Source organism: Hyperoodon ampullatus, assembly GCF_949752795.1.
Source record: "Hyperoodon ampullatus genome assembly, chromosome: 1".
NCBI lineage: Eukaryota > Metazoa > Chordata > Mammalia > Artiodactyla > Ziphiidae > Hyperoodon > Hyperoodon ampullatus.
This window is the reverse complement of record NC_136914.1, coordinates 195668261-195689093: the sequence shown is the minus strand read 5'-3', so window position 1 is coordinate 195689093 and position 20833 is coordinate 195668261. Positions and strand designations below refer to the sequence as shown.

General features: G+C 55.5%; 2 protein-coding genes across 2 annotated transcripts; both read right to left on the bottom strand.

Annotated features, from left to right (window-relative positions):
- Positions 1–4515: 4515 nt before the first annotated feature.
- On the bottom strand, positions 4516–7817 carry CYP26A1 (cytochrome P450 family 26 subfamily A member 1; the record flags this gene model as incomplete). The annotated part of the gene is made up of 7 exons (XM_079697464.1): positions 4516–4857; positions 5131–5283; positions 5801–5935; positions 6421–6579; positions 6669–6959; positions 7210–7434; positions 7629–7817. 7 exons carry the CDS (start codon positions 7815–7817, stop codon positions 4516–4518), a joined length of 1494 nt encoding a protein of 497 aa, XP_079553590.1.
- Positions 7818–12588: 4771 nt separating this feature from the next.
- On the bottom strand, positions 12589–20434 carry CYP26C1 (cytochrome P450 family 26 subfamily C member 1; the record flags this gene model as incomplete). Its single annotated transcript, XM_079711848.1, has 6 exons — positions 12589–12966; positions 14885–15214; positions 17172–17330; positions 18716–18991; positions 19482–19706; positions 20231–20434. The coding sequence occupies 6 exons, from the start codon at positions 20432–20434 to the stop codon at positions 12589–12591; spliced, it is 1572 nt and encodes a 523-aa protein (XP_079567974.1).
- Between the last annotated feature and the right edge of the window lie 399 nt (positions 20435–20833).

The following is a 20833-nucleotide window of genomic DNA, read 5'->3' as shown; positions in this document are numbered from 1 at the left end:
TCACAAAGCATTTGAGTTAAATAAAACTGTTAGTGACCAGATAAAATACTTGAAGCATCTGTGGTCAGAGATGAGTGAGTAGATTTCTGACCCCTTGATAGACTAGGGAGGGGCTTGGCAGTGGTGAGAACTCGTAAGCTGTGGGTCAGCTTCTGTGCTGCGGTGCATGGTTATGAATATTGCAACATGATAACTCTCACCCAGAAAACTCACCTCGTAATCCAGGGCTAAGTTTCCACTCTGTCCCAGGGTTCTAACTCGAGTTGACTCTACTTCAAAAGAAGGAAAGCTTGTTTGGCCAAATACCCATGGAGCATCGGTTTCAGGAATGTGACATGCTGTTAAACCACAGCCGTGTAAGCTTGCGGCTGCTGAGATTTTCCAAGGAAGAAAGTTTCACTTTTCAAAGAAAAACATGGCACCGCAAAGCTGGAGAGACATGAGGTGAATGGCGTCGATTGGCCTCAAGAAACATTTTCTCCCAAAGAACACCTCTTATGTGTGAGTGTGTTCTGGGGGAGGGCAGGGAAGCACATGAGAATGAATTTACAGGATTCCAACGATGAGACACAGCTCCTGCCTTTGAGTAGCCTTTCAGGGAGCTCTGGGGAACGTCTCAGGGCATTGCCCCAGAAGCCAGGTCAAGAGGATGGTCAGCATGGCACAGCTGGGAGAGGCATAGGGGCTGCAGGAGCAGACACAGGACCTGGACCTGCAAGCAACAGGTCACAAGGCAGGAGAGGTCTCCCAGCAATCAACGCAGGGATTCAGCGTCTCTGTGAAGACACGCATCAGCCTCCCTGGGTCCCACCTCCACATTTGGCTTGGAGCTTTGACAGAATGATCACCAAGGACTGCTGAATGCCTCTGGAAGAGGATGTCAGGACGTCCTGTCTCCTTAGATTGGAGTTAACGTGCATTTCAAAGTAAAGTGAGTATCTGAGCGGCTGAATTAATACAGAATCAAGTCTCAGAGAATCACAATTCTTGAATTTTGGAAGGGAATTTGGGAGTCATGTAACCCAACCTTTCCCTCCGTGTCAGAATCCTTATGGCCGCTTGGTTATCGGCTTCAGTTTGGATGCCTCAATTGACAGGGAGCTGCTGTCTCCCTTCTATGCCATGCTCAGCGACCAGTGGTTTCCCCACCAGTGTCCATGAAATCCAGGGGGACAAGGGACAAAAAAAGTTGCAGAGGGACTTAGGTTATTGGCTGTGTCATCACCAGAGGGCTCTAGTTGACTCAAAGTGTTTTCCTTATATGGTGCTAACATTTCCTTCCTTCTCGCTTACCCTCCTCAGTGCATGCATGCTCTGTCCTTCAGAACAGGTCTGAGCCCGCATTTACTACAGCAGCACTTTAACTATTGGAAGGTGGGGCCTCCACGGCCTCCCTAAACATTCCTAGTTCCTCTCACAGTGCTTTTGTGGGGCAGCTCCTGGACCTGGGGAGGGTCGTCTGAACACTGACTAGTACGCGCATGTCCTTTGAAAAACATGGGCCCCACTCCCTAAAAACCGAGAGCCATTTTCCAGGGAGAGTGAAAGCAACATAGGTCAAGTAATGGGCAGTACGTGGGCAACGCTCAAAACCAGAGCCACAGAGACGCAGTGGATGGTGGCTACTTCAGAAGCTAAAAGACGGTCCAGGTCAACCCCGCCTGGGGTGACTCTTCCAGAGGGGCCGGGAAGCCATGACCAGGCCTGAGGCTGAGTATTTGCTAAGCCCTGGGTGATTGTAGCCTCTCACTGTCTGGGGCAAAAGCAGGCCCCAGGCCAGAGTCTGTGGACCCTGGATTTCATGGACACTGGTGGGGAAACCACTGGTCGCTGAGCTTGGCATAGAAGGGAGAAGCCCGCCCCCTTGTGGACCTCTGGTGGGTGGCAAGGTACAAAAAGCACCCTGAAACCTAGAAGGAGATGAGGGGTCAGGGGGGAGCAGCCGCTTCCTGTCGCTGCTCCCATTTCCCCAGTTGCCTGCAAGAGAATTGATCTCTGGAGTGTCACAGGGAAGGGGAGTGGTGGCAGGGGACATGAAGGGAAGTTAGGACGTGGAGACTGCTGGGTCTTCTGGCAACAGAAAGTTGGAGACAAATCAGGCAGGTGTTACTAGATGATGGAAAAAAAAGAAGGAAAAAGCAGCAGGAGGCCTTTCCTGGTTCTGCCACTCCCTGGGTGGCCCCAGGCAAATCACAGTCCCTCTCTGGGCCTCCCAGGGCTAAGCTGGGTGAAAACTACAATCCCTCTGAATGCTGGTGCTTTATGGACTAAGCTGGATGCCTTCATATGCCAGTCCTGACAATGGTCTGTCCTTGGTGGCACCACACCCCTGACTGAAGAGAAGGGGGGATGGGAGGCAGCCAGGGCCAGGGGTACGTGTGGAAGGGGAGACGGAGGCCACCAACTTGACCCGTTTGGCAGGTCTACCCAAGGCCCAGGAGGGCACAGCACCCTCCATCACAATGCCAGGCCCCTGGGTGCCCCAAAGAGTCCTTTCTCATAGTGGTCTCCCGTCCTTCCACAACGCTGGCCAAATCTAAATCTGGAACAGTGACCTCCTCCTGAAACACTTGTCCACTGGGTGATGCACGAACGCTGACCCAGAGGAAGCTGGGCTGAAAAAACACGCTTGCCCCAGACATTGTGACCAGGGCCCATCTAACGTCCACATGGCAGCCACAAGCATCGATTCTGCCTCACACGAACACACGTTGAATCTGCCTTTACTCAGCGCTAAGTGCATTATCAAAGATTGTGTTTTTAACGTATTTTTGAGATAAATTCCACAGTACTCTGTAATCGATGAGTCTAATTAAGCTAAGTGTAGCACTGGGAGAAGCAACCCAGAAGCACTTTCCTTAGAGCTCTCTGGGTAAAAAATATAGGTGGATTTCAAAAATTAAATTATATGCTAAAATGGCTCAAATTTCTTTCTGCACTATGCTCATACAGACACGCGGTCACGGTGTCACCGAAGACAGGGTTTTGAAACACTGACTGTCCTCTGTCTGGCAAAAAGAAAAGTATTGAAACCCTTAAAAAATGACCTTGTATAAATTATCCGAAATAATGTCCTCAGGCTAGTGTGCTTCTAACTGGAATGATCCAGGGCGAATGTTATGGGGCGGGGTGGGTAGGGTCAGCTTTGTACATCACAGTACACTAAAGCTTTGGCTGAAAAAAAAAATGCCTGTAATTTCTCATTAAAAAAAAAAGGCATTTATAAGGTTATTATAAGGTATTATAAATTATTATGTAAACACCCCTTAAAAAACAGAGGATTCCAACCTTAAGTTACAATCCAAGTTCCACCTAAAAAACTAAAGTCAGTTAGAACATGTAATTCTCATTGTAGTCAGAACCCTTTTCAAACACCTATTTAGACCACCTAGTTTTTCTGCAGTATTGCCAAATTCTAAAATTGTAATGAAAAATTTAAAGTCCAAAACCTACAAGCCATCAGAGTTTCAGTAAGCAGATTGTGCCATTTCAAAACTGAAAATGTGCTTGCATAAGCAAGTCACTGGGCTAACCTTTCTGGATTGAGAGTCTGGCCTTCAGTTCAGAACATGGCTATGCCAGGGTCAGAAATGTGACAAAACTGCGCTTTCACGGAGGTTAGCCAAGGTTCACAGGGTCATGACTGGGCCATTTTATCAGTCATGTCAGGCTCACACCCTATTGCCTGGCATAGATAAAAACTTTATCTGTCAGTTTGTTAAATTTACTCCTCCTGCCTTATTTTCAATAAAGAAAACCTGGACTCGCTTATCTAAACCAGAGATTGGCCTTTTCCAATACTGTTTTCATATGCAACTTCAGAGTAAAGGAAACACACCAGTGATTTGGGGTCTCATTTTAGTCAATAACTGTCTTACCTAAAACTCTAATTTCAGAAAACAGTTCTGACACTGTGCAACACCATAGATTTATTATGTTTATTAAACATACTAAGTTTATGGCTGAAGGTGTTATATTAGATGATCTTCTCAAAGTGTTCTCTTTTCAAATTCAGCTTTCCCTAAAGTAAAGCAAACCCCTCCCCAAATTTTTAATTAACTTTGATAGATTTTCCAAATAGAGAATCTAAATTATCATCAAAAACTTAACAAAATTACCTTTAGACTGACTCACACACATACAATACATGCTTTCTAATAACTGTTAAGAGAAAAAAACAGCTAAAGTTTCTTCCTCCCAGAAAATAGATATGTACAGATGACAAATAAAGCCATGAATGTAGACATTTAGAAATCTGGTTAAATATACAAATATAAAACCGGTGAGTTTCCCCCCACAGGAATATTAAACGCAACACAAGCACCTTCAGATTTTACTTTATTTGTAAACTATCCAGTTCATTATTTTAATATTTAAAGACTGTGGTACTGTAGAAGAGACACATAAATATTATAATATACATTTAGCAATTAAATATAATAAAATCAACATGACACTAGGTAAAAACGCATATGTACTCTTCAAATAAGTCTGAGGTCTGGGCATTCCCGCCCATCAGATTTCCCCCTGGAAACGGGTGAACCTTGCCGGGAGATCATCCACAGGATACACAGTGGGACTCGTTTTCATTGTAGGAGGTCCATTTAGAAGCTGCCAGTCACAACGCCTGGCCAGCTCCACTGTAAATATTTTGAGAAGAATTTTTGCGAACTCTTTCCCTACACAGCTCCTAAGGCCTCCTCCAAATGGAATGAAGCTGAACCTGGATGCATCCTCCGGGTGAGGCAGCAGAAAGCGGTCAGGATTGAATTCCTCCTTGTTGGTGAAGATATCGGCGACATCGTGAGTATCACAGATACTGTAGATAACATTCCAGCCCTTGGGAATCTGGTATCCCTGCAAAAGATTATGAAGTCCAAAGGACTGACAAACTGGAATTCAACCTTCAACAGGAAAAAAATCTATCACTGATCTCCTTGGAGGAGTTATGAGCTGAAAGAAAGGAGATGGGGGAGGTGGAGAGAGAAACAGAGAGACAGACAGACATTCAGAGGCAGGACAATGTTATCAAAAGCCTAAGAAATTTAAGTCAAAGGACAGAGAAACAAAGGGAGATTTAAAACTACAACACAAAAGGTAAGGGTGGGAGGGAGAGAACTTTTAACTTACATTTAATTCAAAAGTCTTAAGGGCAACCCGAAACCCTCCTGGAACTGGGGGATTCAGTCGAAGGGTCTCTTTAATAACACACCCAGTGTATTTAAGCTGTTCCAAAATTTCCATGTCCAACTTGTTGTCTTGATTGCCCTTGCAAAGTAAACCCTATCAAAACAGTCACACAGAGGTGAACGGTTATTCTGTGCTCCAATAAAATCAGCCCAGCAGACGTAAACAGGGCTTAAGTAGCGGCTGGACCCAAAGGGCCTCATGATGGGAAAGTGTGAGGGGGAAACAGGGAGCAGCTAGTTACCATTTGCCTCCACCCCTGGGCCCAAGTCCACTATCTGTTTACAATTCCAAGAGAATCCTGCTCACCAGTTAGAACCACCAAGTTTCTCCCCTCCCCCAATCACCACCACCACTGCTGGCTGCCACCACAGTCCCCCGCGAGTTCCCCATTCATGCCCTTGAACACACAAATCCAAGAAAGTGGAACCTCTCTGAAAATCTCCAAGGTTCTGAAAAACGTGGAGAAGAACAAGGCTGAACCCTGCCCGAGTGGGATCACAGCTCAAGATTCCTTCTTTTTTATTGGGAAAGGACACTTACCTTTTGGGAAGCTGGCTAGAGAGTGGCTGAGTTTCTTAAGGTAATCCCCCCACCCCCTCAGTTCCCCTACCTTACTTTTCAGCTCCTCTCGGACTTTCTGGAGGACATGTGGGTAGAGCCCCAGGTAAGTGATCAGAGATGTAGCTGCACTGGCCGTGGTTTCGTGTCCTCCAAAGAGGAGCTCAGTTGAAGACTGCTTTAGTGCCTAAGAGTGGATTAAGACGAACGTTTTGACAAGTCTGCATGCGATTTTACAGAGCGACTACTCAGAATAGAACTGAGGGTCCTGGAGGGAAGATGAGAAGGGCTGAAAGAGTGCTGACAGAAAATCCATTTAAACAAAATGCTAAGACCCTTTAGTTCAGCTAGAGCAGGAAGGCCAGTAAGAGCCCACTCTCCCAGGAACTCTTAAATTAAAGCCTTTGTTGTCTTATAATCACCCAACATTATTTATTTACATCTTGCAAATTCCAACTTTCCTTTTAAAACCTGGAAGGGATAGGGAACGAAGCCTCTCCCCACAGCTCCGCGGACCAGGTGTCTCACCTCTGTGTCCCATCCCTGGGGTCTGGGAGGGCTTCCTACTCTGGGAAACTGGGCCCCAGGCGGGCACTTTGGGGACCCCAGGAACTGCGCTTGGAAAGCCAGGGGATCAAACTCCGCCGTGCCTCTCCCGAAGCTGCCACTCACCTGCATGTCCAGCCTCTCTCCCCTCTCCCACGAGTGCTCGATCAACAGCTGCAGCGCATCTTTGTAGCCCCCGTCCGCCTCGGCTGCCCGCAGCCCGCAGATCTTGGCGCGAATGTTCTCCTCGATGCGCGCGTGGATGAGGTTCCGCGCCTTCAGTCCCTGAGCGCAGAGAGCGCACGGCGGTGAGCAGAAGCCCGGACCCTGCGCTCCCGGAGCCTCTAGCTCCGCACCCTACATGCCGCCCTTACCCGGTACAGCCCGCTGAAGGGCACGTCTATGGGCAACGAGAAGAGATTGCGGGTCATTTCCTCGAAGGCCTCTACCAGCTGCTGCTCTGCTTCCCCGCCGCTCGCCAGCCGGGACTCGCAGCCCATCAGGATGCGCATAGCGATGCGGAACATAAGGCGCTTCACCTGGGGGTAGACTAGGAGGCCGCTCTCACCGCAGCTCAGCCACTGCTCCAGGCAATTGCCCACTTCCTCAGCGATCACTGGCACGTAGCACTGGAGCGCCTCGCGGCTGAAGGCCCGCATAATCACCTGAGCTCCGAGGAGGGAAGAGTGTTAAAACCGGGCCCCACCCGCCCCTCTCGCCTTCCGGGGCCCCCTTCCGGAAACCCACAACCCCACCAGACCCAAGGCACTTCCCGGCTGGGAAGGCTACACTGGGTTTGAGAGGGTACCTAGCCGACGCCTTATGCAGCTGGCGCTCGCCCAGCATCTATTTGCCTGAACCCCTCACGCGAATCGGGTACCCCTTCCTGCCCAGGCGCCGCCACCCCGCCCTCACCTTCTTGCGCTGCTTGTGCAAGGAGTCGTGCAGGTTGGAGAGGCAGCCGGAGCCCAGGATGGTGCGCACCGACGCGGGCCAGTGGACTGACACCAGCCGGTGCTCCCCGAGCAAGATGCGCCGCACGTTGTCCGCTCCCATCACCCGCACCGTGGGCCGACCGAACAGATGTGTCTTGTAGATGAAGCCGTATTTCCTGCGCTTCATCTGCAGGAACTTCCTTCGCTGCGAGAGGAAAGCGGAGGAGAAAGGCGGGAGTGAGGGGGCGCCAGGGAGCGCCGAGCCTCCGGCTAGTACTGATCCTAGCCTCAGTCACCTCCCTCCCGGGGGCGCCTACCCCGGCTTCAGTGGAAGCCTGGAGCCGAGTCGGGCTCCGGGACTCCGGGGAACCGCCCTGTCCCGCCCCCTATCTCCCTTACCTGAAGCACCATCTGCAAAGTTTCCCCAAAGAAGGGGAAGCCCATAGTTCCGGGGGGCAACGGGAGGGCGCAGCTGCGGTCCCGGCTGCTCACGCAGTACAGGTCCCAGAGCTTGATCGCTGCCAGGAAGAGCAGCAGCGGTAGCACGAAGGTGCAGAGAGCACTGGCCAGCAATGCTAGGAGCCCCATGGCGCGCCGCGACCTCCCGCGCCACCTGCCGCCGTCGCCAGAGCTCCGAACCTGTCGCGCGCCCGCTTTATAGGCGGCCCAGGTTGCTGCCCACGTTACCTTAGACAAATTAGTTCACCCAAAGTTCATCTTTAATTGCGGATTGGGCCCCTGGCTCCTCCCCCCTCGAGGCGCTGCCCAAAATCTTTAACCGTTTGTTCCGCGCAGAGACAGAGGCGGCGCGGTGGCGGCTTCCCTCGGAGCGCGCCTCCTGGGGTGCAGGGCTAGGAGCAGCCTGCTTCGCCCATACAAGTTGTGCGGGGCTCTGGGACGCTGGCAGGGGCCGAGCCGGGCTCTGGGGAGCGGGAACTCCAAGCCCTGGGCTTCCTGGCGGTCTCTTTGGAATCCCTCCCGCCGGGTCCGACGGGCGGTCCCAGACCAGAGCTGCCTGCACTGGCTTTCCGTTTACAGGCGCCGTGTGGGCCCCCTTCCACCTGCTGTGGGAGCAAAGGGAAGTGCGTTCAGAGATCGTCCAGCTTTCTCGTCCCACAGGTGGGGAAACTGAGGTGCAGAACGCAGAGCAAAACGCAGGCCTCCCGATTCTCCCAAAGATCCCATAGAAGAGCCCAGGGCCAGGACCCAAGCGAGAGTCGCGGGGAGTCGTGACCGGCTGACCATAGATTGCCAGCTCTCCAAGCCCCTCAAGGAGGTCCACACTCATGAAGTCTTGGAAAGTCCTACTTAAGGTACAAGAGAGGCTCCAGATCCTCAGGACTCCAGGTGCAGCCCTGCACAAGTCTGAGCCCTAACTCTTGACTCCCCAGTGGGGGACAGCAGTGACAATTCATCCGCGGCTCGGCGGTAACCAGAGCTCTGCCATCCTGCCACAGCCGGCCGGATCCCGAGGGCCCTGGGGTTAGCAGCTCCAGCTAGGCAGAGGGGAAGAGGGTCCTTGGCCCTGGCAGGATAAGGACACCGAGATGGAGGATGGATGGAAAGCCCGGAGTCTGGGCTCTGAGTCCCGGCTCCATCTCCACTTGAATGACCTTGGGCAAGTTACCGCACAGCCTTGCGCCTGTCTCCTCCTCAATATGGAAGTGCTCATTCTTGACCCGTCTACACCACGGGGAAGCTGTGAGTTTCCAAAAGGGGCTTCTGGGTGCAAATACTCTTCCCAGCTCCAGGCACGCTAGGCTACGTTACCAAGGTGACCTGGGCTCCGGGCACTGGAGCCATCCTCCGCTCTCCCAGCTCCCACCGGGCAGGAAGCCACCCAGGCGAGAGGGGGGCTGGGTCCTAAACTCAGGCCTCTGCCGGCCGCTGATAAAAGAGTGTTGAGGGAATCCGTACTGGGAAGTGAGGCTTCTGGCCTTCGCCCAGCTATACAATCGGCTGCTCCTGCAGCCAATGCCTGGAGCTCGGACACTGCGGGAAGCGCACGTGCGCTCCCTGCTTCCCGCCTGGTCGAGCCAGTGGGACTGGGTCCGAACTGCCTCGGACCAGTCAGGGCCACACGCCCCCTTTGATTTGAGCGATGAACCCTCCAGTCGCGCCTAAAACGAAGCAATGATATACGTTTGTTTAAAACTGAAGAGCCGGCTCTCCCGGGAGCACGCCTCACTCATTGGAAAGCGTCCCTCGGGGATGGAATATACTTTGATCCTGACAGCTGTTAAATACGCGGCCCTCCCGCGGTGGTCCCCAAACCCGGCGGATCGGGAAGTGTCTGCGGAGTCGCAGGGACCGCACACTCGCCGAAACGCTCCAAGCCTGAGTCGCCCCAGGATGTATTTCGGAGAGTCGGCGTTTCTCCGTAAACCTACTTGGCGTTTCAGAGGCTCTAGGGAAGGGTCTCTCCCACTGTTATTTCTTCTAACGATTTCACAACTCTAAACAGTGACAGACGACTTCGGGGGCACCGACTGGAACCGGGTCGAGACGCGCTGGAGGTAATTCTCAGAAATCCCGGGCCCGCCCCTTTCTGGACAGTGCCTCCGGCCGGTGAGCAAAGCTGGCGAGCGGGGGGCGTGACCTGGGGCCCAGTCCCAATCCTCCGGCCTGACCCGCCTGTGACCCCTGCAGGCCGGACCGTGACATCCGAGTGAACTCTGCAGGGCCATCTCGCCAAGTTCAGCGCGCGCCGGGTCACAAGATGAGCGGGGCCTGCGCGCTGGAAATTGCCACAAGGGGGAAAAATGGTTTAATCTACCTGCCTATCGAGACCCGCGGCGGCGACCGGCAGGAAAGGATTAAATGGGATAGTGAGGATCATTAAAGAACATCTTAAAGGGGGAGGGGCCCATAAATTACCAACCCAATAAGAACTTTGATCTAGATACCTTGCCACACTTTTCGTGGGTGGCAGTAGGTGGGGAGAGGGTTCACTGGAAAAAAAAATGTTTCCAAGATGTCTGCAAAACAGCCTGTTGCTAAGGGTTGGGGGGTGGGGAGTGACTTCCTGACTGGGGTCAGGGGAGCCCAGGCAGCTGAAGCACGCATCCTCCACCTTTCTTTCAACTCCTTCTTCCTTTGTCTTGAGCACTCATCCCCACCCCAGGGTTCTAGACCTGCTGTTCCCTCTGCTTGGGGTGCCTCTTTCCCAGCTCACCGCTTGCTGGTTCCTTCCAAAGTCGAATGTCACCCCAGGGATGTCTTCCCAGGCCCCAGCCTGCCCGGCACTCTGCATTGCAGGCCTGTTTTATTTTCTCCACAGCACCACCATCATCAGACATGTTCTTGCTCTTGTCTGTGAGCTTATTTACTGTCTACCTCCTTGGTGAGCACGCCAAGTCCAGGAAGGCAAGAACCACATCTGCTCCTTCCTCAGAGAATCAAGAGCTACTAAAGCAAGAGCTCAGGTTTTCTTGGAAATTACTGAGAATGAAGTATCAATGGGAAATTAGAGCAAAATTGGAGCTGCCCCTACCGGGGCTTATAGTTAGTGCAGACCACCAGCAGGTAAACCAGGTCTCTTGGAACCAGCTAAGTCTGGGCTTCTGAGAGCCCCCTCCCCCAATCTCTCTCCCCAAGTCAGAATCAGCCCCAAGCCCTCGTCCTCCCACCACCTCAGCCTAGTGGAGTTTCTCAGGCCGAGATGTTGTCTCTGCAGCCTCAGGAGCGCCCTGAGGGCAGGCCCCCAGATCTGCCACTTCTTGCCGGCTCTGTGGCTCTGTCACCTGCCTGCAGATCCCATGGCCTGGCGCCAGGGCCTGTGGTCAGCAGTGGGTGATGAATTGCCCTGGAGGGGGTTATGGCGGTGTCAGCCGAGCTCGGAAGGGCCTGCTGCACTCTTGAGCTACCGACCCTGCCTGTGTCTGCTGCTTCCCCCTTTCCTTCTGGCCCCAGGATCCACCTTAAGCGTAAGGTCAGGAGGGCACCAGCTTTCTTCTGGTTCATTAAGGGGTCAGCTCAGGCCTTGGCGGCAACTTCCCTGACTCACCCATCATGTCCAACTGCCCCCAGCCTGTCCAAAGGTGGGTGGCAGGTTACAGTGAGCTGTTAGGAATAATGACGCTGGAGGCTCTTGGTTTAGATTTAAACACTGTTGGGAACTTCTGTGTTGGAAAGGTCCAGAGAGTCCTTAGGCCAACCTAGGGATCACGTTGAAAGGATAAAAGGCCAAAAGCTTCGCAGCAGCCACAGGCCTGGGAGCTGGAGCAGGGAGTAAGTGATGGGGTATAGGAGAGCACTGGCTGAGTGGTCCAGTCTCTTGCTTGTTTCTCCCCTGTAATAAAGGTGGTTGAAGCAGTAAACCAGAACGTTCCTGCAGCCAACTATCTTGGAGATAATTCACAGGCCAGCTCCCTGGAGCTATGCTCAAGAGAGAAGTTCCAGCAGCCTGGACCCCAGGCTGCCCCAGTTCCTAGTCTCTCTCTGGATATATGCAGGGTAGGTCCTTCTGGGGGAAGGGGAGGGGTTCTTTCCTGAGTCTCCCTCACCCCTCATCCCACTTTCCCACCAGGGAGCAGCTGCCCAGCTAAGCTGTAGCCCCCTCATCCAACTATTGCCAGGAAACTATTTCTTGGCCTTTCTGTTTTGGGTTCAAATACCTCAAACGTCTCTATGTCTCAATCTCCCATGAAAATAATCCAGCCTTAAAGAGTCCTCTCGTTTGCCTATTCTCCCTTGTATAAATGGAAAGATTAAACGCGTTCTTGAACTAGGAAGTTTTCTTTTAAGAAATCGCCAGCAGAGTCCGGCAGTGTTGAGCCTGTTTAGAGCCCTGGAAGCACCCACCGTTCTGGGTTTCTGCCGAGACCTGCAGAGTGGCTAGGGCGCACCTAGTGGAGGCCAGCTGCCTGAAGGCCTTCCGTTGGGCGCCCTCTCGGTGTCTTCCTATGGCCCAAAGCCAGGCCAGAGATGCGCTCCCGGCGTCCCCTCTTCCTCGCGACCGTTGCAGGTCCCGCATTGTTCTACGGCCCAATCCTCCCCTAACAAGCCTCCCCACGGCCCTGCAATCCACGCCTCCTCCCGGGCTTGGCTTCTAGTGGAGATGTTCCCTCCATCCCTGCTTCGAAATCCTGGGAAGGGCTTAAGAGACTTGGCCCACCACCTTTCCTTCCTCAGGGTGCGTGCGGAGTGCAGGAGGCACCTTCCCACTGGCCAGGGTACTTCTCCAGTGCGGTGGCGGTGGCTCACGCGTCTCCTCCCGCAGAGTCCGGCAAAGAGCCGCATTCGGTAACCGTTTGGTGAACTAGAGAGTGCGCCCGACCCGGTACTGGGGAAAAGCAGAAGGGCGGCTCCGCAAGTGCTCCGCTGCCACTGGCCAAGTCAGGTTCCGCGGCGCAGCGGGTCAGAGGCGTTGCCCATCCTGCGCAGCCGAAGGCGCAAGCGGGTGGAAAAAGAGCCGAAGACCGTCCACCGGGTGCACGATGGGCACGGTCTGCATGGCGGGGAAGGCAGGCGTGGCCAGCTCCCAGCGCGCCGTGCGCACCAGCTCCACCGCGAGCAGCTGGAGCACGGCCTGCGCCAGCTCCTGGCCGAGACAGCTGCGCGCACCGCCGCCGAACGGGATATAATGGAAGCGGCCGGCGGCGCCCCGCGCATCCTCGCCCTCAGTGCCGAAGCGCTCTGGGTCGAAGCCCTCAGGCGGGCTGCGGTACACCGCGGCCGTCTCGTGCGTGTCCCGGATGCTGTACATCACGTTCCAGCCCTTGGGGATTTGATAGCCCTGCGGGGAGGTGAGGAGACCCGCCTGACCACGAGGCACCCGGAAACCCAGCCCGAACCGATCCTCCACCCGGGGTATATCAAACAGGCTTCCGAAAACAAGCAGGGAGGCGCGTCTCACCCGGAAGCTACCGCTCTGCATACCCATATCAGCTCCTTCCCTGGTGAGCTGTGTGACGATGGGCTACATGCTCATCTCTGAGCCTCAGTTTCTTAACTGATAAAGTGAGAACAAAAATGCCCATCTTGTTGCGAGGATTCAAATAACGGGTCTGGCCATATATATTAGTGGTCAGTAAATGTGCTCCATTATTTGTTTCACTGTTTTGTTTTTGCCTTTTTTGTTCTCACGTTAGATCGGGAGACCTAAATTCTAGTCCTGCACCCACCAGTTGCCTGGGTCAGAACAATGCAAACGACAGCTCCTCTATGGTCATCTCAATTTTACAGCTCCTCTTGGGACTGAACGGAAAACTGCCTCTCTGTCCTCACCACCCATCAGCTGTAATGTTCAGATCAGGCAGCCACACTCTAAAAAGGTGCACATGAGAATTAAATTGTTGGAAGGCAGCTTTCAGGCTCCCTTTGCTCACCTCCAACTTTTTCAGCTATTCCACTTGTGTGATGTCTTCCAGTCCCGAGCATCCTGCTTCCCTTGCCTGAACAGCTTCAGGAGGCTCTCACAGGCAAACATCTCGGAATCACCAAGGCACTCTCCCTCTCCTCTCTAGGCCTGTTTTCCCATCTGGAACTTGGAGGATGGCTAAGACCCCTGCCTCTATTCACCCTGGTGGTCCAGTGCCCTTCTCCTGCGGTTTCTCTAAGGTCTTGCACCCCAGCGCCTGCATGACATCTGAATTCCAAGATTCAGCATCCACGACACTTCTAAACCCCTCACTAATCCACCTACCTTTGTCTGGGCCATCCCCTCCCAGTGATGTGCCGTCCCCATCCTAACCCCTCACTGTTCCAGTTCAAATGCCGGCTCCCAAAATGTTTTGGTGTCATTCAGCTAGAGATCACTCTCTTCTTCACACCAGTTTGTGATGAAGTTGCTGGCTCTGGCCCCCTTTCTTTCCATGACAGCAACTCAGGGGCACAATCCCATTCCCTTAGGGGTCCTCAAATCCTGGTATGCAATGCACTAGGGACATTTGCTGTTTAAAGTAAGGGTCAGGGAAGGAGGTGCCCACTCTGCCTGGAGCCGCCCAGAGACTGGGCTGGTGGTAGGGGGGATGCAGGGACAGCCATTCAGGCAAACACCTTCAGTTTAGCGGTGCTAGGGCTCCCCTCCCCCGATGCTGCTACTGCAAAGCACAGCGGGGCCCCACCTGGAGTCAAAGCTGGAAGGGACCAAGGCAGCTTCCTTCCAGAGAGCAAACTGAGGCCCAGAGTGAGAAGGGAATTGCCCAGGGTCATAGAGAGATGGAGCCAGTCCTAGACCTTAACTTTCTTGCCCAGCGCATGCCAACCTGATCATACCCCATACTTTAATTAGCCCGCTTCCCTGGAATCCGGCCTCAGCCGGAGGCCTGGACCGGTAACAGTGATTAATCCCTTTTTCTTGTGAGGGAGCCAGAGAGATGGGGTACGGGACATAGTGGGGGTCTCTCTTTGTGCCCCACCCAGCCTCACTGGCTGAAAGGGGGGTGCTGGGCAGAGAAAAGGATGTTTTTATTCTAAAACTCGGCTCTAACTGGTTCACCCAGACCACTGCCAAAAGCTAAAGTGTACAGAGCCCCTAACCTTGCTTTGCTCCCTCAACCGTGGTTCCCGGGAAATGGAAGAGGATTCAGCCCATTTTCCAGGAGGGAAAGCGGAGGCCCGGAGAGGGGAAGAGTAGACAGCTCGGTCGTAACCCCTACCCCACCTCCCCGCGGCCAGCGGCAGGGGCGGGGCGGGCGGCGCGGCGCACTTACGTCGAGCTCGAAGGTGCGCAGGGCTGTCCGGTAGCCCCCAGACACGGGCGGCAGGAGGCGCAGCACCTCCTTGACCACGCAGCCGACGTAGCGCAGGCGGCCGAGCGCCGCCAGGCTGAGGTCGGGCTCGCAGCCGCAGTTGGCCGGGGGCCCAGCACCGCCCCCTGAGGCCGCCGGCACGCAGCCGCACGCGCGCCCCAGCCCCTGCGCCGCCAGCTCCTGCCGGATCTTGGCGATGGCCGCCGGGTGCTGCAGGAGTAACAGGACGAGGGACGTGCTGGCACTGGCCGTGGTGAAAAAGGCGGCGAAGAGGAGCTCCACAGCTGACTCCTGCAAGACAGCCCGGGAGCGCCGAGTCTCCGTTAGCCGGGCCTTGGCCTCGTGGCCCCCTAACTGAGGCGCAGGGGCCCCACATTTGCCGTTGCGCACAGGCCAGAGCGCCGGGTGCTCCCGTGGCGCGGCTACCTGTGCAGGTCCTGGAGTCGATTGAATCCCAAGTCCGACACTTGGGGAAGTCACAGATAGCAACGAGCAAGAGGAGGATCTATCCACTTGCCGTGGGAGGTTCCCAAAGATAATGCCAGGAACTTTTTTTGTGTACTGTTCTTAGCGCTTTATGTGTATTAACTCATTCGATACTCACCCCGATCCTGTGCTGCACAATGCCCGTTTTACTGAGGCTCTGAGAGGTGCTCGAGGTCCCTGCTGTCACCAGTCCCAGTAGCCGAGCTGGGAGTCCAGCGCTCTTAACCATGCAGCGCTGCCTGCAGCACTGCTGACAACCCCAGTTGGGCGTCCTGACAGTGACGGCAGTGGAACTGACCAAGGCACCCGCAGCAGCAGCGCCAGCCTCCCACCAACGCAAGCATCGTGCTCCTCCTGCTTAGCGGTGGTCCCAGTGACTAAACCTCTTCCTGGTGTGCACTGCCGGAAGGACGGAGGGCCCCGGTGGCTTCGGCGTCCAGGACCCAGCCCTCACTGCCTGCCTCTGCCCTCCCAACTCCCCGTGTGTTGTCTTCCTTCCTTGCAGCACCCAGTTTGTGTTTACACACTGATTGATGTTATTATAGGATGAATACGTACCCCTCCCTCTCGCACCTCGAGGGCAAGGGCTATAGTTTGCTCACGGCTGTATCCCCAGGCCCAGCATGGAGCCTGGCACTGAATAGGTAGATAATAATATGTGTGGAATGAATGACCTGATCCAAGGCTAACGGCCTGCCCTGGACAAGATGGGGAGCTGGGACAGAGACCTTGGGGCCCCAAGGTCCTTCCTGGCCAGCCAGAACTGAAGATTTCTGGCCAGTGGGTCCCTTCCTGAGAACCTGGAGGGTGTTGTCACCAGCTCCCCAGCCCTGCCAAGGCTGAGGGACCATCCACTTCTTTCCATACCACTCCCCTTCCCAGCCCAGAACTGCTCCTGTCCACGGGCTCCCCCGTGACTCATGAGCCCCCTGCTCATCTACTTCTAACTCCTTTGACTCTTCCAGACTTCACAGCCACCCCGGAGTCAGGAAAGAGATTATTAGTCCCATTCTCGGAGAAGAAACTCAGGCTGAGTGAGCCCCACCCTTCAGTGGCTGGCTAGTGCAAAGTGGGAAATTGAGGCCCCGAGAAAGGATGGGAGTTGCTTATGGAAGGCTTGAGGTGTTCCCATTTCTAACTTCCCTGCCCCCCAACCTCTCCACTCCTTTTTGGGTTCTGGAGCAGGTGGGTCCAGGGACCACTCCAAAGCTTCCCTCCTTACCTCCATTGTATGTGCACTATGCATACATGGGGAGGGGTTCTAATTCTCCAGGAGATTCTGCAGTGGCAAAACAGAGAGGTGCCAGGTGCCAAGGTGGCTCATGGAAGTGTAGATTTGGGGAGGAAGAGGGGAGCTTCAAGGAGACTGTGGAATTTAACCCTGAACCCTTAGGGTTTGTAGAGAAAAGGGGTGAAGAGAGCTTCATAGGCAGGGCGACAGCAGAGGCAAAGGCATGGAGTGACAGAGAAGTGGGGGAGGGGGAGAGCGGTTTGCTGCCAGAACCGGTAAGGGAGGGCCTAGGATTCATGCCATGGACTCTCCTCTGAAAGGGATGGTGACTGGCCCAAGGCCACAGAGATAGTGGGTGCAGCTGAGCCGTAAGTAGAAGCCAGGTCTCCTCTTTCCCCTCACCCTGAGGAGTGCCTGTGGCTCAAAGTGGGCCCAAACAGGATGTGGCTCCGTTGCTCCAGGGATGCAGCATGTGTGTAGAGACCTGCTAGAAATGCAAAAGAGGGGAGGAAAAAATCTCCCGCCACCTACCTTCAGCTCCTGCACTGAGAGCTCATGGCCCAGCTCCCTAGTGCTGTGTATGATTCCGTCGAGGGCATCGCCTGGCTCCGCAGCAGCCTTGTCTTCATGAAGCTTCTCTGCAATGGCCTCCTCCAGGTGCCGATGCAGCTGGTCCCGTGCCCGGATGCCCTGATGTGCGGGGAGAGAAGGGAGGTGTGGCAGGAAGGCTGAGGGGACCAGCCCTGGACACCTACCCCCAAAATCTCCCCAGTGCTGGTCTGGCTCTGCCGAGAGCTTGGTGTTAAAAGTTTCCCAGCTTAGCTCCATGCCTGGCACATAGAAGGGGCTCAATAAATGCTTAGGAATTTGTCCATTAACCCCACACACCATTCTCTCTTGATCACAAGCCCCCTTTGGGGCAAGGCAAACAGTTACTGTCCTCCTGATGGGAGGATGCTGAGGCTCAGAGAGGTCAAGCCATTATCCAGAGTCACACAGCTGTCAAGTGTCCATGTCTGGCACAGAACCCTCCCAGGGAGTCAGTCCATTGTTCTTTCCCTGCACAAGGCTCAGGCAGGGGCAGTGGGCACCAGTGCAGAGAGGAAGGGACAACTTGATGCGCTCAGGAAAGCTCTGGCTTAAAGGACACTACTGGAAGTCTAAACATTAGCCTTTGTAAAGGGGTAGGCAAGAGGGCTGGGGTGACCCTCCAGAGTTAATGGAGCAAGCACAGTGAAAGCGGCTGCCTGGGGAAGCATTTTGAGCACTTGGGCTTTTTAGTCAGGGGAGATGCGGTTCAAATCCTGCCCCCCTCCCTAATAGCTGTGTGATCTTGGGTAAGTCATTTAACGTCTCTGAGCTTCAGCTTCTTCATCAATAAAATGAGAATAATAATACTTTGCAGACTGAGAGGATTAAATCAGAAAATGTACCCAAGGCAATCAGCCCATATAGCATGTACGTTTATACATAACTATTATTTTTATTCAGGTGACTGAAAACCAGGGCACCAGCACAATAAGAAGCCCCAGTTCGGTTGCTCTCTGGGCCCAGCCCATCGCTCTGAAGTTTGAAGAGGCCATGGTTCTCTGATCCGGAAACTAGTGGGCCTGGGGCCGCAGGCGGGGAGCCGGTACCCACCCCCCTCCAGCTGGCGCCGGGCTGGGTCGGGGGTGGGGGTGGGGGGCGTGTCTGCGGCCCTAGTGCTCCCATCCATTCCGCAGCCACGGGTCTTCCAAAGAGGCGCTGGAGGCCAGGCCAGGAGGCGCCGCCCTGGGGAGGGGCTGGGACGACTGGCTGGGCGCCCGCCACCGAGACCCAACGTCGGGAAGCCGGCGGCTGCTGGGGCTGGAGCTCGTTCCTCAGGCGTGACCCAGAGAGGGTGGGTGACCCAGAGAGGGTGGGTGGCCCGCCGCGGGTCACACAGGGAGTCAGGACAGAGGCCAGCCCCGACGCCCACCGCCACACCACGCCGCCTCCCCACACTGTGCAGAGCCTCCATCTCCCAGCAGAGGTGACGCCTGTGGCGCACCGAGGGAGCCCCAAAGGGAAGGTTTGGGGAGGGGCGGCAGTACCTTGCGCAGGCCACTGAAGGGCACATCTAGGGGAAGCGAGAAGAGGTTCTCCACGAACTGCTCGAAGGTCCGGGCCAGCTCCGAGCACTGCGCCTCGTCTAGCCGCAGCCCCAGTAGGATGCGCGCAGCCATGCGAAAGGTGAGCGCTTTGGCGGCCTCATAGACAGCGACCGGCCCGCGGGTCGCGCACCAGGAGCGCACCTCACGCCGCAGCGCCCCCTGCAGGCGAGGCACGTAGCGCTCCAGCGCCGCGCGGTTAAACACTCGCGCCAGGATCTGTGGGGAGCGCGCGGGGTCAGCCCTGGCAGCCGTCCGGCTCCCTCTGCTCCGCGACTCCATAGGAGCCAAAAGGCCAATTTCGGCCCCTTTCTCCTCTTCTAAGAGACCCGGACCCAAATGTGTTGGGTTTTGCTCTCGCCATTCCGTCTAGTTCTTCTCTGATGTACACAGTCCCTCCCATCCATCCAGGCTACAGGGGCCACCTTCTCCAGGAAGTCGTCGCTAACCCTCTCTAAGTTTGAATTTCCAGCGCTTCTGGTATCAGAATCGCAGAAGATCGAAGATGAAAGGACCTTTAAGTCCCAGTCCTAGCCTTATAAACCAAAGCCGGAGAAGGTAAGGGGCTGGCCCAGTGGCACCCACTTGTTAGTCAAGGGCCCTGTCCAGGTTCACAGTGTACCCCTAACCTCGCCCCGGACTGGCCCACAGCAGGTTCTCTGAAACCGCGGGTCTGACGTCCCGACGGCACCTTCTGTTTTAGGCTCACCTTGCGCCGCTGCCGGTGCGGCTCGCCAACCGCGCCGAGCAGTGTGTGCGAGCCCAGTAGGATGTGCGCGCTCTGCGGCCACTGGCTGCGCACAAGGCGGTGCTCGCCCAGCAAGATTGTGCGCACGTTCTCGGCGCCGCTCACGCGGATCACCGGCCTGCCCAGCAGGTGCGTCTTGAACACTGTCCCGTAGCGCTCCCGGCGGGAGCTGTGGAAGCGCGAGCCCTGCGAGCCAGGAGCGAAGAGGGATGGGGCCGCTGGGCCTCGGCTGGGGATCTAGCCCAGGCCTCCCAACTGCCGCTTGATAAAAACCTCCTGCTCTAGGCTGGCGCCTTACTCTTTACAAAACAGTCTCAAATGGGCCTCGCGACTACCCTATGGTAATGTACATGCTCCTGTTCCCATTGGTAAGATGAGGAAACTGAGGCTCAGAATGGGGACACGAGCGCCAAAGAGCTCACTGCTGAGACTCGCCCTAGACTCGCACCATTCTATGGTGGCAGGACATAGGGTCCTGGAACCCCTCTGTTCACCCCCGCGTTTTGTCGGGACTTAAGTTGCGTTGGAGAGAACGCCAGTGACATACGGTCCCTTCGAGGGAGCAGCTGGGCAAAGGTCAGGGCCGTGTATGCTCCCTGGGGCCCTGGGCGACAGGAAGAGGCTGGCTACGAACCCTGGGAACATTGAGAACCAGTGGGGGATAGGGAAGAAGGGGCCATATTGGGGTGCGGAAACGACGGACTGCTCACCTGAACTAACCAATGCAGCGTTTCCCCGAAGAAGGGCCAGCCCATGGAACCTTTGGGCAGGGGCAGGGCAGAGGCTCGGTCCCGGCTCAGCGTCCAGCGGAGGGTCCAGAGGTGCTGGGCCAGGCTGAGCAGCAGGCCCGCGCACAGGAGAGCGGTGCCCGCCGCCCCCAGCACCGACAGGCAGCTCAGCCCCCAGGGGAACATGGCGAGCCTGCCGGGGCCAGGCCGCTCCGAGCGCAGGAGGCGCAGGAGCTGCGGCGCCGGCAGCGCGCAGTGTTCACCTGTTCTGTCCGGAAAGGGCCTGGGGCTTGGGGATCAAAACCGAGATTTACAACCTCGGACAAGGACTTCGCTCTAAAAGCAGACGGGCAGCGGAGGGCAGCAGTGACCACGCGCCCTTAGGGAACGTGCCTTCATCGAGACCCGCGCGCTCAGGACTTTTCCCGGAGTCCGACGGCTCCCGGGCCAAAACGCAACCCCCTTGCGCGGGCGCCGGCTGCCTCAGGACCGCTCGAACCGAGCACCTCCCACCTCCCCTGGTCAGCACTCCTTCGATAGAAGCAGCGAAGGAGGGCAAAGAAAGGAGCAACTCACCGGTGTTGC